We start from the raw sequence: 15809 nt of genomic DNA on the forward strand, positions 1-15809 counted from the left end.
GACCACAAGCTGGTAATCAGTGACCAGTGCTTGAGTTCATTCCCAGGGTCAGACACAAAGTGAAACTCCACAACACTGTCCCATCACACACTCCCAGGGTCAGACACAGAGTGAAACTCCCTCCACACTGTCCCATCACACACTCCCAGGGTCAGACACAGAGTGAAGCTCCCTCCACACCATCCCATCACACACTCCCAGGGTCAGACACAAAGTGAAGCTCCCTCCACACCGTCCCATCACACACTCCCAGGGTCAGACACAAAGTGAAGCTCCCTCCACACCGTCCCATCACACACTCCCAGGATCAGAGGAGACTCGGGGAGAGAGGGGGAAGGAGAGGTGGGAGAGCGAGAGGGGGAAGAGGGGCGACTGGGGAGGGGACCCCTACATACCTGTTGCTGCCACTGAAAGAGTGGGGTCTGTGATGATCTGGCCAAACACTGAAGCTCCAGGCTCTTCCCCCTCATGACCCTGAAGACTCGTTGGCTCCTGAAGGGGCTTAACTGGCCACCCACCTCAGTGATGGAAACATAGTTCAGATCTTGGAGCAGAGAGAGTAGTTGTAAATGATGGGAACTCGCAGTAAACAGGCCATTCTGACATTAACACAGGTCCTATGTTAGTGCAATGCTGTTACAGCTCGGGTCCCTGGAGTTTGCAGTTCAATCTCCTCACCCTCTCCATGTCCCAGAGCTGGTACAACCTCCCTGAGCAAAGTGTGGGTTTTGTGGGTGCCCTGGTCCCCTCCCATGGTCAAAGAAGTTCCGGTTAGTAGCTTAATGGTCATTATAAATTTCCCCATAGGGTGAAATGATGGGTGCTGACTGGTGCAGCTCGCAGGGCCAGAAGGGGCCATTCCACGCCCTATCTATAAATATAATAATTACATAATCAGTAATCCTGGTTACTTTGGCGATCCCAGATTAAGAGAATCAGGTTTATTTTCACCGACATATATCGTGAAATTTAGCAGTAGAATGCAGTATGTGATAGTATAGAACAAATAAAATGAAATATAGTGAGTATATATCTGTGTATTAAATAGATAATTTGGAAAAATAGTCATGCAAAAACAGAAATAATAGGAAGAAAGTGAGGTAGGATTTATGGTGGATTTTCCAAAAACCTCAATATTTTGGAGGGATCATTCAGGGTTTGAGAGTTTCACAAGCTGAAAGAGAACCTGTTTGTCCTTTCAAAACCATAGAACATATAGAACGTAGAATGGTACTGTACGGTTCAGGCCCTTCCTGCCAATCTGTTAACCTACTCTAAGATCAATCTAACCTTTCCCTCCCTTATAGCCCTACATTTTTCTATCATCCATCTCTGATAGCCTGGATTCATATCTCAGATGTCCCCCAAGTTCCGTTTGACAAACTGGGGAAGGTGTTGGTCCAACCATGTTGATGTCACGGCCAGGAAAGCTCACCCATGCCTCTATTTCCTCTGGAGGCTGTTGCCATCAGCCTTCACCGAGGCCCCACGGACAGCAGCTATCCAGATGCATCATGACTTGGTACAGCAACTGCTCTACCAGTGGCTGCCAGAAACCGCAGAGAGTTGTGGATACAGCTCAGGACATCACAGAAACCAGACCCCCCTCCATGACCACTGCCTCAGTAAAGCAGCCAGCATAATCCTGCCACACCGGGCCCCCCTCTTCCCTCCTCTCCCATCCAGCAGAAGACACGTACCTCCAGGGTCAAGGACAGCTTCCAGCCTGCTGTTACCAGACATCTCTTACAAAAAATGGACACAGCCTCACAACCTTGTTATGATCTTGCATTTTATTGTTTACCTGCACTGCATGTTTTGGTGGTTTTTAACACTTTATTGTGCACTGTAATGCTGTAGTTTGTGCCAGCTCAATACACTGGCTTCCCCTCCACCACTGAATGTTGCACTACTAATTTAACTTAAATTATATATATATTTCATATTGTAATGTATAGCTTTTAAATTAAGTATTGCACTGTGCTGCTGCCACAAAACAACAAATTTCACAATATACGCCAGTGATGTTAAACCTGATTCTGATCTGTATGAACAGTGTGAAATACAAGATTCTTTTCACTGTATTGTGGTACACATAACCAATATCAATACCAATTCATTGTCCCTCACCTATCTGCCACTCTACCTTTCCCCATGCAGCATGTTCCACGTACCATGTGTAAAAATCCTACCTCCGATATCTCCCCCAACTATACTTTCCTCCAATCACCTTAAAATTATGCCCCCTTGTGTCAGCAGTTCTGCCCTGGGAAAAATGTGCTGGCTGTCCACTCTAACGACACTGCTCATCACCATAGTTCCCTCTAAGCTGTGTGCGTGCGTACACACACACACATACACACACACACACACACACACACACACGTTTTTCAACCAGCGTACAAAGGAAATTAATGTGCGCACAAAAAGTTAGTTATCTAAAATAATGTAGTAGTTAATAATTATACTTATTGAAAATAATCTTTTAGCTGTTTCTGTTAACTAGTTAGTTTTTCAAATACAGTACCACAATGCACGTCACTAATTTACGTCACCTCACCTTTCCTGTTTCAGTTTGTACAGCTGCATCATGGCAGCAGTCATCTTTGGCGGACAGTGTTCATATCGTAAAGTTTACAAAGATCTGTTTCAAATCCTGTAGATAGCTTACTAAGTTTTTATTGGAAAAAAAATTGATTCACTATGTCGAATTCAAAAGAAGCTAAGGGAGTGAAGCGCAGAAGAACTGACCTTTTACAGTAGAAACTGTTACAACAAAAACTCATGAGGTCATGACCGTTCAGCTACGAGAAATATTTATGTATGATTTGGAAAATGGAGTTACCTGTTTGCTTTGTTGTGATGCGAAAGTTGCTGGAGAATTTGCTCGTGGAAAGAAGTGGGATGATAGTTGGAAACTTGACTTTTTGAAGCGTCATTTGGCAAGTAAATCACATTTGGATGGTGTATAGAAGCTCAGGCAAAAGAACCCATTACAGGAGTGCTACACATGTTACGGTTGAGTGCAGATGAGCGAGAGCGAAAACAATCAAACCCAGAGGAGATCAAAGTCGAGGTACAAGAATGGTCAGCTTTTGATTTCTCCGCAATTGCAGATTGTGACTTCACATTTGGCAATGAACAAGTTAATGCCTTATGTCTAAAATATCATGATTTTCTAGCTGAAAATATTGTAATAGACAGTTTAATGATTTCAAATTTTCTGTGCAAGAAAAAATTAAATCCAAACCGACTTCAAACTTTCCTCAAATGGTGGCATTTGTACTTCAAAATGAACAGTTTTGCGACCTTGCACAGTTGATGGACATTGGGGGAACCTTTCTTGCATCTAGTGCGGTCTGTGAGCGAGGGTTTAGCCTAATGAATCAACTCAAGAACAAGCTGAGAAAGCACTTAGGTGAATGGCATTTGGATATGTTAATGAGAATCAAAAGCTATCAATGGGATGAAAGTTCTATTAGTTGAGATAGAGTTTACAAAGAATGGGTAAATGCCAAAGACAGGAGAGAGAAAAAAATAATTGAGTGACTTAAATATGATAAGAATTAAATATCTCCAACCCGATGGCATGAACATTGACACCTCTAACCCGTTAATGTCCCTCCTCCACTTCGTACCCAATCCCTTATTTATTTATTTATTTATTATTATGATTTTTTTTTTCTTTCCCCTTTTTTTCCTGTCTTTTTTCTCCCTCTGCCCCTCTCACTATAACTTCTTGCCCATCCTCTGGGCTCCCCTCCCCCTTTCTTTCTCCCTAGGCCTCCCGTCCCGTTGATCCTCTCCCTTCTCCAGCCTCGTATTCCTTTTTGCCAATCACCTGTCCAGCTCTCAGCTCCATCCTCCCCCTCCTGTCTTCTCCTATCATTTTGGATCTCCCCCTCCCACTTTCAAATCTCTTACTATCTCTTACTAGCTCTTCTTTCAGTTAGTCCTGATGAAGGGTCTCGGCCTGAAACGTCGACTACCTCTTCCTGTAGATGCTGCCTGGCCTGCTGTGTTCACCAGCACTTTTTGTGTGTGTTGCTTAAATATGTATGTTACTTTGTTGTTATTCTGTGCAGTTTTATGTCAAATATTTTGTAAACCTACATAAACTGTCCCATGTGCGCATTCAGTGCACACATACTTTTTTGTCACAGGAAAAAAATTTGCACAATGTAAGATTTTTGCGCACACTGACTACTAAAAATTGGAGGGAACATTGCTCATCACCTCGTACACTTCTATCAAGGCACTCCTCAGCCTTCTTCACTCCAAAAGAGAAAAGTCCCTGCTCACACAACCTTTCTTCATAAAACATACTCTCCAATCCAGGCAGCATCCTGGTAAACCCTAAACACAAGGAATTCTGCAGGTGCTGGAAATCCAGAACAACACACACAGAATGCTGGAAGAACTCAGTAGGTCAGGCAGCTTCAGTGGAAATGAATAAAAGTCAACTTCTAGGGCCAAGACCCTTCATCAGGACTGGAAAGGAAGGGAGAAGATGCCAGAATAAAAAGCTGTGGGGAGGGTTAAGAGGATAGCTGGAAGGTGAGAGGTAAAGCTGGGTGGGTAGGAAAGGTAAAGGGCTGGAGAAGAAGCAATCTGATAGGAGAGGAGAGTGGACCGTGGGAGAAAGGGAAGGAGGAGAGGGACCCAAGGGGAGGTGACAGTAGATGAGAAGAGGTAAGAATGGGGAATAGAAGAAAAGAAAAGTCCATCAGGTTGAAGGCAACCCAGATGGAATATCAGGCGATTCTCCTCCACCCTGACGGTGACCTGATCTTGAAGGAACAGTGATTATATTGTCACGTACAGCTGCTGGAGCATTGATTTCTGGTTGCCCCATTACAGGAAGGGTGTGGCACTTTGGAGAGGGGGCACAAGATCATCACCTGGAGTAGAGGGTGTGAGCTATAAGGAGAGGTTGGTCAAACTTGGGTTGTTTTTCACGGAGCAGTGGAGGCAGGGGAGAGGCCGGATAGGGTTTATAAAAGATTATGAGGGGTACAGGAAGGGTAGACAGCCGGTCTTTCTTGCAGGGTGGAAATATCTAATACTAGAGGGCATGTATTTAAAGTGAGAGGGGGGAGTTTAAAGGGACATTTTTTTTTTTTTAAACACTGAGTGGTGGGTGCCTGCAGTGTACTGCCAGGAGTGGTGGTGGAGGCAGATACAATAGAGGAGAGGCATTTAATTACTAGTTTAATCAGTTTGGCTCACAATTGTGGACCGAAGGGCCTGTACTGTGTTTCTATGTTCTAACTGTGTGGCTTGGAAGGCAATTTCCTGGGGCCTGGGGGTGCAGTCCCCTTCTTTTGCTGTCCCTGTTCTTCCAGCTGGTAAAGATAGTGGGTTTGTAAGGTGCTGTTTTAGGAGTCCTGATGAGTTACTGCAGATAGTACAAACTGTGGATGTGGAGTGCATTGACTAACCCCACCCAGGGAAGTGGGAAATGTCCCATCACACTCCTGACCTGTAGGCAGGAGAACAGGTAATGTGGCGGATCTGGAGTGCATGGACTAACCCCACCCAGGGTAGCGGAGAGTGTCATATTACACTGCTGATTTACACATTGTAACAACAGTGTGCAAACAGCTATTATAGTTTAGTTCCTAGTCAGGGGGAGCCCCCCAGGATGTTGAGAGTGTGGGAATTTAGTGATGATAATGACATCAATACCAGAGTGAGAGTGTCATCTGGATAATCCCTTGCTGTACCTCAAGCGAGGTGCGAATATTATTGCATAATTAATGATTCATTAGTAAAATTAACACAATGCATTTAAAGGGAATGGGAAATGGAGTCCCAGTGGATTTAACAGGAGTGGGAATCAGGGTCCCAGTGAGTTTAAAGGGAGAGGGAAATAGATCCCAGAGAGTTTAAAGAGATCAGGAGCCAAGTCTCAGTGGATTTAAAAGGAACGGGAAAAAGATCCCGGCAAGTTTAAAGGGATCAGGAGATAGGGTCCTGGTGGGTTTAAAGGGAGTGGGAAATGGGATCCCAGTGAGTTTAAAGGGGTAGAAGAGGGAAAGGGGAGAAAGATGGGGGGAGATAGAGGGGGGATAGGGGAGAGGGAGTGGTATTGGAGTGGGAGTGTGATGGGAGAGGAAGGAGGGAAGAGATGGGGAGAGGGAAAGTGGGAGAAAGGCAAAGATAAGAGAAGAAAGGGGAGGAGGGGAGTGGAGGGTGAGGGGGAGAAGGTAAAGTGGACAAAATACAAGGATGAGAGATTTTGAGTATTGTGCAAAGAGACCTACATTGCAGTGGGATGGTGATGTTGTCCGATGCGACTTCCCGCTCCATCTGGTCGGACACACAGCGATAGGGCCCCATGTGCCACTTATAGATATTCTTCACCTGCAGCAGGAGTTCCCCATTCGCACGACTCACATTGAAGTTGTAAAACCAGCAGCGAAGTGTGTTTGTGGTGTCAATGTTCATCCACGAATTAATCCACTACATGAAAAGGCCAAGTTCATCAGGTTAGTGCTTAACTAACATTCCCTCCCCCTATTCCATCCCACTCACTCAAGGGTCAGACACAGAGTGAAACTCCCTCCACACCGTCCCATCACACACTCCCAGGGTCAGACACAGAGTGAAACTCCCTCCACACCGTCCCATCACACACTCCCAGGGTCAGACATAGGGTGAAACTCCCTCCACACCGTCCCATCACACACTCCCAGGGTCAAACACAGAGTGAATCTCCCTCCACACCGTCCCATCACACACTCCCAGGGTCTGACACAGAGTGAAACTCCCTCCACACCGTCCCATCACACACACCCAGGGGTCAGACACAGAGTGAAACTCCCTCCACACCGTCCCATCACACACTCCCAGGGTCAGACACAGAGTGAAACTCCCTCCACACCGTCCCATCACACACTCCCAGGGTCAGACACAGAGTGAAGCTCCCTCCACACTGTCCCATCACACACTCCCAGGGTCAGACACAGAGTGAAGCTCCCTCCACACCGTCCCATCACACACTTCCAGGGTCAGACATAGGGTGAAGCTCCCTCCACACCGTCCCATCACACACTCCCAGGGTCAGACACAGAGTGAAACTACCTCCACACTGTCCCATCACACACTCCCAGGGTCAGACACAGAGTGAAACTCCCTCCACACCGTCCCATCACACACTCCCAGGGTCAGACACAGAGTGAAGCTCCCTCCACACTGTCCCATCACACACTCCCAGGGTCAGACACAGAGTGAAGCTCCCTCCACACCGTCCCATCACACACTTCCAGGGTCAGACATAGGGTGAAGCTCCCTCCACACCGTCCCATCACACACTCCCAGGGTCAGACACAGAGTGAAACTACCTCCACACTGTCCCATCACACACTCCCAGGGTCAGACACAGAGTGAAGCTCCCTCCACACTGTCCCATCACACACTCCCAGGGTCTGACACAGAGTGAAGCTCCCTCCACACCGTCCCATCACACACTCCCAGGGTCAGACACAGAGTGAAGCTCCCTCCACACTGTCCCATCACACACTCCCAGGGTCAGACACAGAGTGAAGCTACCTCCACACCGTCCCATCACACACTCCCAGGGTCAGACACAGAGTGAAGTTCCCTCCACACCGTCCCATCAGACACTCCCAGGGTCAGACACAGAGTGAAGCTCCCTCCACACCGTCCCATCACACACTCCCAGGGTCTGACACAGAGTGAATCTCCCTCCACACCGTCCCATCACACACTCCCAGGGTCAGACACAGAGTGAAGCTACCTCCACACCGTCCCATCACACACTCCCAGGGTCAGACACAGAGTGAAGCTACCTCCACACCGTCCCATCACACACCCCTGATATCAGACACAGAGTGAAACTCCCTCCACACCGTCCCATCACACATTCCCAGGGTCAGGCACAGAGTGAATCTCCCTTCATACCATCCCATCACACACTCGCAGGATCAGACACAGAGTGAAGCTCACTTCATGGGGATCTGTTTAAAACCCACCTTGTGGTACATCTGGAATTTACAGGAGGAAATGTTGAGATCTTTGGGCAGACACTGGAGGGTCACGTCACTGCCTTCCATAATTGGACCTACCGGTTCTTTCACCATCACCTCTAATGTCTCTGCTGGGAGAGATAGACAGTCCAGAGGAGCATCATGAGAATGAATTCCAGGAAGAAAAAGGTTAACGTACAGATTGTATTTGATGGCTCTGGCACTGTACTCACTGGAGTTTATGAGGGGAGGATCTCATTAAAACCTGTTGAATAGTGAAAGGCCTGGATTAGATTAGATTAGATTGTGAGGACTCTCGTATATTGTTATTTAGGAATGCATGCGTTAATAACTGATAGAGTGTATATGGAGAGGATGTTTCCAATAGAGGGGGTGTCTTGGATCCGAGGGCACAGCCTCACAATACAGTGTCATCTCTTGAGAACAGAGCTAAGGAGTAATTTCCTTAGAGGGTGGTGAATCTGCCACAGATGGCTGTGGAGACCAAGTCATTGGGGATATTTAAAGCAGAGGTTGACAGGTTCTTAGATAGTTAGGCTATCAGAGGTTATGGGGAGAAGGTAGAAGAACGGGGTTGAGAGGGATAATAAATCAGCCATGATCGAATGGTGGAGCAGATTCAATGGGCCAAATGCTTAATTCTGTACTTACGTCTTCTGGCCTTATGATACCCAATCAAAGATACAGTACTGTCATTTATGTTTCTGAGGTGTAGGACCAGGGGAAGTCACAGGTGATGAGTTTAAATCCCATCATGGCAACTTAGTAACACTGGATTAAAAACTGAGCTATATACCAGACTTGGATGAGTGCGTAAAAGGCAGGGTTAGGAAGTCTGCAGAAGACACTGAGAAAGGTAGTGTCGTAGACATTGAAAATGGTTATCAAGAATTACCAGGGGACCTTGATCAGCTGGATAAGTGGACCAAGGAAAATGAAATTTAATTTGGATCAGTGTGAGGTGTCACTCTTTGGGAAGTCAAACCGGGGTGGGAATACGACAGTGAACAGCAGAGTCCTGGGGAATGGTGTAGAACAGGGAGACCCAGGGGTACAGGTGCATGCTTCCCTGAAAGTGGTGACGCAGGTAGACAGGGGATTGAAGAAGGCATTTGTGCACTTCCCTTCATCAGTCAAGGCACTGAGTGCAGGAGTTGGAACATCACATTACAGCTGTACAAGACGTTAGTGAGACTGCACGAAGAGTACTGTGTATAGTTCTGGTCACCCAGCTGGAGGGAACATGTCATTCAGCTGGAGAGGGTGCAGGAAAGATTCACGAGGATAATTCCAAGGACTGGAAGGCCTGAGATATAGGGAAGGCTTGGCCAGGATGGGACAGTATTCCCTGGAGCATAGGAAACTGAGGAGTTAGCCTGCAAGAGGTGTATGAGGGGCAGACATGGCCTGATTAAGCATTGTGTTTTCTCCAAGGGAAGGGAAACTGAAACTGAAGGTTGAAAAGGGAAAGATTTAAAAGATACCTGAGGAGCAGGTTTCTCACCTAGAGTGTGGTCTGTACGTGGAACGTGCTGCCAGAGGAAGTGGATGAGGCAAGTGCATTAACAACATTGCAAAGGCACTAACGCAGGAAAGGTTTAAAGGGATTCAGGCCAAGCAGTAGTAAATGGGATTGGCTTGAATGGTAATCATGGTTGGCACAGACAAAGGGCTTGTTCCATGCTGTACAATGCTATGGCTAAAGTTGAAAACACTCAGCAGATCAGGCGGAGTCTGTGGGGAGAGGAAGTTTCAGTCTCAGGAAAGGCTGTTCTTCACAGATGCTGCCTGATGCTCTGAGGTCTTGCAGCTGACTTTGGCTTTGACTTGGAACTTCAGCATCTGCAGTTTTCTTTAGATCCGGATTTAAACTCGGTCTACTCAGAGGTGAGTGGGCAGAATCTGTCTGCTCTTACCTGATTCTGGACCCATCACTGAACCCCTTCTGCCTCAATTCAGCAGCAATAATGGATGGACAATAAATGCTGGCATTGAGTGGGAATGGGAATGAATGGGTTAGCATAGAATCAGTGGGCTGAAGGGCCTTCCCATGCTGAAACCCTCAGTTCAATTTCCTGCATTTCTCACCCCTTCCCAGATTCTACACACACATGCTTGGGGGTGATATTCACAGATGCCGATTCACGCACCCCACCCATACATCTTTGTAATGTGGGAGGGAACTGGAGCCCATGCAGGAAACCCACAGGGACAGAGAGCGCTGGAATGGGGATTGAACCCATCTCCGGGGCTACGAGGCAGCAGCTCCATTCACTGAGCTACTGGGGCACCTTGTACTCAACTGGGTGGAGAGGTGGATTACTTGAAACAGAAAGCAAGGTTCAGGAAGATGCTAATGGGAACAACATCCCAAGTCCCAAACTCCTTAAAACACAAAACATACAGCACAGGAACAGGGCCTTCAGCTCATGGCATGCTGCAGAGTTAAACTAAATCCCTCTGTCTAGACAATGTCCATATCCCTCCATTCCCCACACATTCATGTGTGTGTCTGACACACTAATCCCCTCTGTCTGCACAATGTCCACATCCCTCCATTCCCCACACATTCATGTGTGTGTCTGACGCACTAATCCCCTCTGTCTGCACAATGTCCACATCCCTCCATTCCCCACACATTCATGTGTGTGTCCGACACACTAATCCCCTCTGTCTACACAATGTCCACATGCTCCATTCTCTCCATATTCCTCTATCTAAGAGCCTCTTCAGAATCAGAATCAGGTTTAATATCACTGGCATATGACATGAAATTTGTCATTTTGTGGCAGCACTACAATGCAATATATTATTTTTAAAAATTATAAATTACACAGAGAAAAATACTGAGATAGTGTACATGGGTTCTTTCAAAATTTGATGGTAGTAGGGAAGAAGCTGTTCCTAAAAAGTTGAGTGTCCCTCATTGCTGATGGTGGCAATGAAAAGGGGGCATGTCCTGAGTAATCATTACTCTCTGTCTGAGCCACCTTCTAGGGACCCACTGCTTTCCGTGTCAAAACACTTGCCTCGCTCAACTCCTTCTAATCTTTCTCGCTCTTATCTTAAATACATGCCCTCTAGGAGTAGTCGACTCATCCCCGTCTAATCCCCTCTCACACTCTTATAAACCTTACTATATGCCTCTTATAATTTTATCAGGTCTGCCCTGAATCTCCACCGCTCCAGAGAAAACAACCCAAGTTTATCCTGCCTTTGCTGACATCTCACACCCTCTAATCCAGGCAGCATCCTGGCGAACCTCTTCTTCGCCCTCTCCAAAGCCTCCGTACCCTTCCTGTAAACAGGACAATCAGAATTGAAAGCAAAACTCCTGAAGCGGCTTAAGCAGCAACGTGACTTCCCAGCAGTGGATGGACTAATAGAGGGATGTGTACCCTGCACCTTCCCAACCCTTGTCTCAGTTTCAGAGAGCAGCGCACTTGGACCTCAGCGCAGTTAGTGTCCTGACCTGCCGTTAACTCTATACAGTTTCTCCGGGCGCTCTCTAGGGGAATGAGTAGGACGGGTGACCAACGGCTAGTTTGGAGAGGGAAGGGTTCGGGGGAGAGGAGAGAGACCCAGAGAGGACTAACGAAGAAATTCTGCAACTCAGAACTCGGATCAGCTGAAAGGAGGGAGGGCAATGACAGAGCAAATTACTACAAAGCATCTATTAATAGACTTCCTGCTTTCAAACATACACACAAACAGGTTCTGCTACCCGGACGTCGTCAGTTAACGAACAAACCGGTTTTATGTAATGGAGTCTTGTCGTTGCGGTGACATTGTTAGGCTGATGCTGGAGAGATGTGGGGGTGGGGGGGATCTCAGAGACGGGGATGGGTGTATGGGGCCGGGCACGGAGGGGTTACAGAGGTAGGGAGAGGGTGAAAGCTGAACACAGACACAGGTTGGCGTTGATCGGGGAGAGTTGAAGGACAACCCTCCTACCCCGAAGAGAGGCTTTCTGTACTTGGAGCAGGCAACCGAGAGCAGGAGTGGGGCGGGGATGGAGGGGCCGAAGGTACTCACCGGCCAGGACTGCCTGCAGATTGAGTGCAGCTCCCAGTAGAGCCCAGAAAACCTGCGCCATCGTCCTCTCCCCCCAGGTCCCGGATAGGTTGCAGGAAACTTTGAAAGGGCTCTGGGATCTGAGCTCTTATCCCGGGCTTGGAAGGCGGAGATTGTCTACCTCTGCTCGCTCGCTGGCTTCCGGGTACGTTAGCCTGTAATTACAGCCTGGCCCCGCCCAGCCTGTCTCCTCCACATAGAGACAGAGACACACACACACACAGATACAATCCCCCTCTCTCTCTCTCTCTCTCACACACACACACACACTCACTCACAAAACACAGACAAGTTATTCCACAGAGATCAGGATGCTGATTTTAATCATTGTGCGCAATGTATAATTCATTGCTTTGAACCCGAGACCTCACGTAATTAATTCACGCTCTTCCTTTATACAATAGCGCCGCGGGGTGCTTACCTGACGTCTCCTGTAACCGGGTAAACTCCGGTCGAACAGTTTGGGTCGAGAAGGGCTCATATTTTCGGGGTGTCCTCCACTGAGCCTGGGGCACATGTACCTCGGGTCACGTACCCTGGGTCAGCTTAGTGTAACTTTGCCACTCCTATTTGGCTTTTTTATCTTTTTAATTTAAACAGTATACTTTCTTCATAAATGTTCCAAAATAATTAATCTCAGAAATTCGAAGTCAATCACTGAAGACTTCCACGTTCGCAAGTCAACTGTTTAATTAATCCCAGCCTAATCACGAGACAATTTAAAAAATGACCAATTAACCTACCAAACACCGTCGTTGGACGGTGGGAGGAAACCGGAGAACGACAACTGGGAAGAAATGGTTGGTGGAGACTGGTACCAGTGTGGTTCGAAAGACTGCAGAGGACAACAAATTTGGTGATACGTTTGCAATAGGGTAAGTGAGTCCAGGAACGGCAGGTAGAAATTAGATCGGACAAGTGCATTTTGGAATTTAAACCAGGGCAACACTTGCACAGTGAAGGTGCGTAGACTGGTAAGATTTAGAGGGAAATGGGCCAACGCGGACAAATGACATTAACTTAGATGTGTATCTGGATCAGCACGGGCCTGTTTCGTGCTGAAAGACTCTACGATCTGTGACTGTATTACGGGAAAGTGTTGCAGCACAGACAGACCCAGGGGTACAGGTACACGGTTCCCTAGGGAGTGATGTAGAACAGAGAGACGCTGGGGTACAGCTACACGGTTCCCTGGGGGGTGATGTAGAACGGAGAGACGCTGGGGTACAGGTACACAGTTCCCTGGGGAGTGATGTAGCACAGACAGACCCTGGGTACAGGTATACGGTTCCCTGGGGGGTGATGTAGAACGGAGAGACCCAGGGGTACAGGTACACGGTTCCCTGGGGAGTGATGTAGAACAGAGAGACCCTGGGGTACAGGTACACTGTTCCCTGGGGAGTGATGTAGAACAGAGAGACCCTGGGGTATAGGTATACGGTTCCCTGGGGAGTGATGTAGAACAGAGAGAACCAGGGGTACAGGTATATGGTTCCCTGAAATTGTCAACACAGGAAGACAGAGTGGTAAAAGGAAATATTGGGTACGATGGCCTTCATTTGTCAGGACACTAAGCACAGGAGTTGGGACGTCATGTTACAGCGGTACACGGCTTTGGTGAGACTACACTTGAAGTACTGTGTAGAATTAAGGTCGCCTGGGAAGGATAGCATTAAGCTGGAGAGGGTGCAGGAAAGATTCACGAGGATGGACAGACTAGAACTGGAGGGTTTGAGTTATAAGGAGAGGATGTTACTGGGACTGGAAGGTTAGAGTTATAAGGAGAGGATATTACTGGGACTGGAGGGTTTGAATTATAAGGAGAGGATGTTACTGGGACTGGAAGGTTTGAGTTATAAGGAGAGGATGTTACTGGGACTGGATGGTTTGAGTTATAAGGAGAGGATGTTACTGGGACTGGAGGGTTCGAGTTATTAGCAGAGGATGTTACTGAGACTAGAGGGTTTGAGTTATAAGGAGAGGATGTTACTGGGACTGGAGGGTTTGAGTTATAAGGAGAGGATGTTACTGGGACTGGAGGGTTTGAGTTATAAGGAGAGGATGTTACTGGGACTGGAGGGTTTGAGTTAAAAGGAGAGGATGTTGCTGGGACGGGAAGGTTTGAGTTCTAAGGAGAGGATGGATAGACTAGGACTGGAGGGTTTGAATTATAAGGAGAGGATGTTACTGGGACTGGAGGGTTTGAGTTATAAGGAGAGGATGTTACTGGGACTGCAGAGTTTGAGTTATAAGGAGAGGATGTTACTGGGACTGGAGGGTTTGAGTTACAAGGAGAGGATGTTACTGGGACTGGAGGGTTTGAGTTATAAGGAGAGGATGTTACTGGGACTGGAGGGTTTGAGTTATAAGGAGAAGATGTTACTGGGACTGCAGGTTTAAGGAAAGGATGTTACTGGGACTGGAGGGTTTGAGTTACAAGGAGAGGATGTTGTTGGGACTGGAAGGTTTGAGTTGTAAGGAGAGGATGTTACTGGGACTGGAGGGTTTGAGTTATAAGGAGAGGATGGATAGACTAGGACTGGAGGGTTTGAGTTATAAGGAGAGGATGTTACTGGGACTGGAGGGTTTGAGTTATAAGGAGAGGATGTTACTGGGACTGGAGGGTTTGAGTTATAAGGAGAGGATGTTACTGGGACTGGAGGGTTTGAGTTATAAGGAGAGGATGTTACTGGGACTGGAGGGTTTGAGTTATAAGGAGAGGATGTTACTGGGACTGGAAGGTTTGAGTTATAAGGAGAGGATGTTACTGGGACTGGAGGGTTTGAGTTATAAGGAGAGGATGTTACTGGGACTGGAGGGTTTGAGTTATAAGGAGAGGCTGTTACTGGGACTGGAGGGTTCGAGTTATAAGCAGAGGATGTTACCGAGACTGGAGGGTTTAAGTTATAAGGAGAGGATGTTACTGGGACTGGAAGGTTTGAGTTACAAGGAGAGGATGTTGTTGGGACTGGAAGGTTTGAGTTGTAAGGAGAGGATGTTACTGGGACTGGAGTGTTTGAGTTATAAGGAGAGGATGGATAGACTAGGACTGGAGGGTTTGAATTATAAGGAGAGGATGTTACTGGGACTGGAGGGTTTGAGTTATAAGGAGAGGATGTTACTGGGACTGGAGGGTTTGAGTTATAAGGAGAGGATGTTACTGGGACTGGAGGGTTTGAGTTATAAGGAGAGGATGTTACTGGGACTGGAGGGTTTGAGTTATAAGGAGAGGATGTTACTGGGACTGGAGGGTTTGAGTTATAAGGAGAGGATGTTACTGGGACGGGAAGGTTTGAGTTATAAGGAGAGGATGGATAGACTAGGACTGGAGGGTTTGAGTTATAAGGAGAGGATGTTACTGGGACTGGAGGGTTTGAGTTATAAGGAGAGGATGTTACTGGGACTGGAGGGTTTGAGTTATAAGGAGAGGATGTTACTGGGACTGGAGGGTTTGAGTTATAAGGAGAGGATGTTACTGGGACTGGAGGGTTTGAGTTATAAGGAGAAGATGTTACTGGGACTGCAGGTTTAAGGAAAGGATGTTACTGGGACTGGTGGGTTTGAGTTATAAGGAGAGGATGTTACTGGGACTGGAGGGTTTGAGTTATAAGGAGAGGATGTTACTGGGACTGGAGGGTTTGAGTTATAAGGAGAGGATGTTACTGGGACTGGAGGGTTTGAGTTATAAGGAGAGGATGGATAGACTAGGACTGGAGGGTTTGA

At 47.2% G+C, this 15809-nt stretch overlaps 1 protein-coding gene across 2 annotated transcripts in view; it reads right to left on the reverse strand.

Moving 5' to 3' along the window:
- si:ch211-79k12.1 (uncharacterized protein LOC568891 homolog) overlaps positions 1–12233 on the reverse strand; it is a 33397-nt gene extending 21164 nt beyond the window's left edge. Inside the window, exons 1-4 of one of the 2 annotated variants that reach the window (XM_063039058.1) lie at positions 12048–12233; positions 7998–8119; positions 6267–6465; positions 396–544 (exon numbers count right to left, since the gene is read on the reverse strand). In XM_063039058.1, coding sequence (XP_062895128.1) covers positions 396–544; positions 6267–6465; positions 7998–8119; positions 12048–12108 — 531 coding nt within the window. In that variant the 5' untranslated portion in view covers positions 12109–12233. Of the gene's footprint in view, positions 1–395; positions 545–6266; positions 6466–7997; positions 8123–12047 lie in introns of both variants that reach the window. The other variant, XM_063039057.1, reaches the window with a different exon arrangement.
- Positions 12234–15809: the final 3576 nt, after the last annotated feature.

This window comes from Mobula hypostoma (assembly GCF_963921235.1).
Source record: "Mobula hypostoma chromosome 8 unlocalized genomic scaffold, sMobHyp1.1 SUPER_8_unloc_9, whole genome shotgun sequence".
NCBI lineage: Eukaryota > Metazoa > Chordata > Chondrichthyes > Myliobatiformes > Myliobatidae > Mobula > Mobula hypostoma.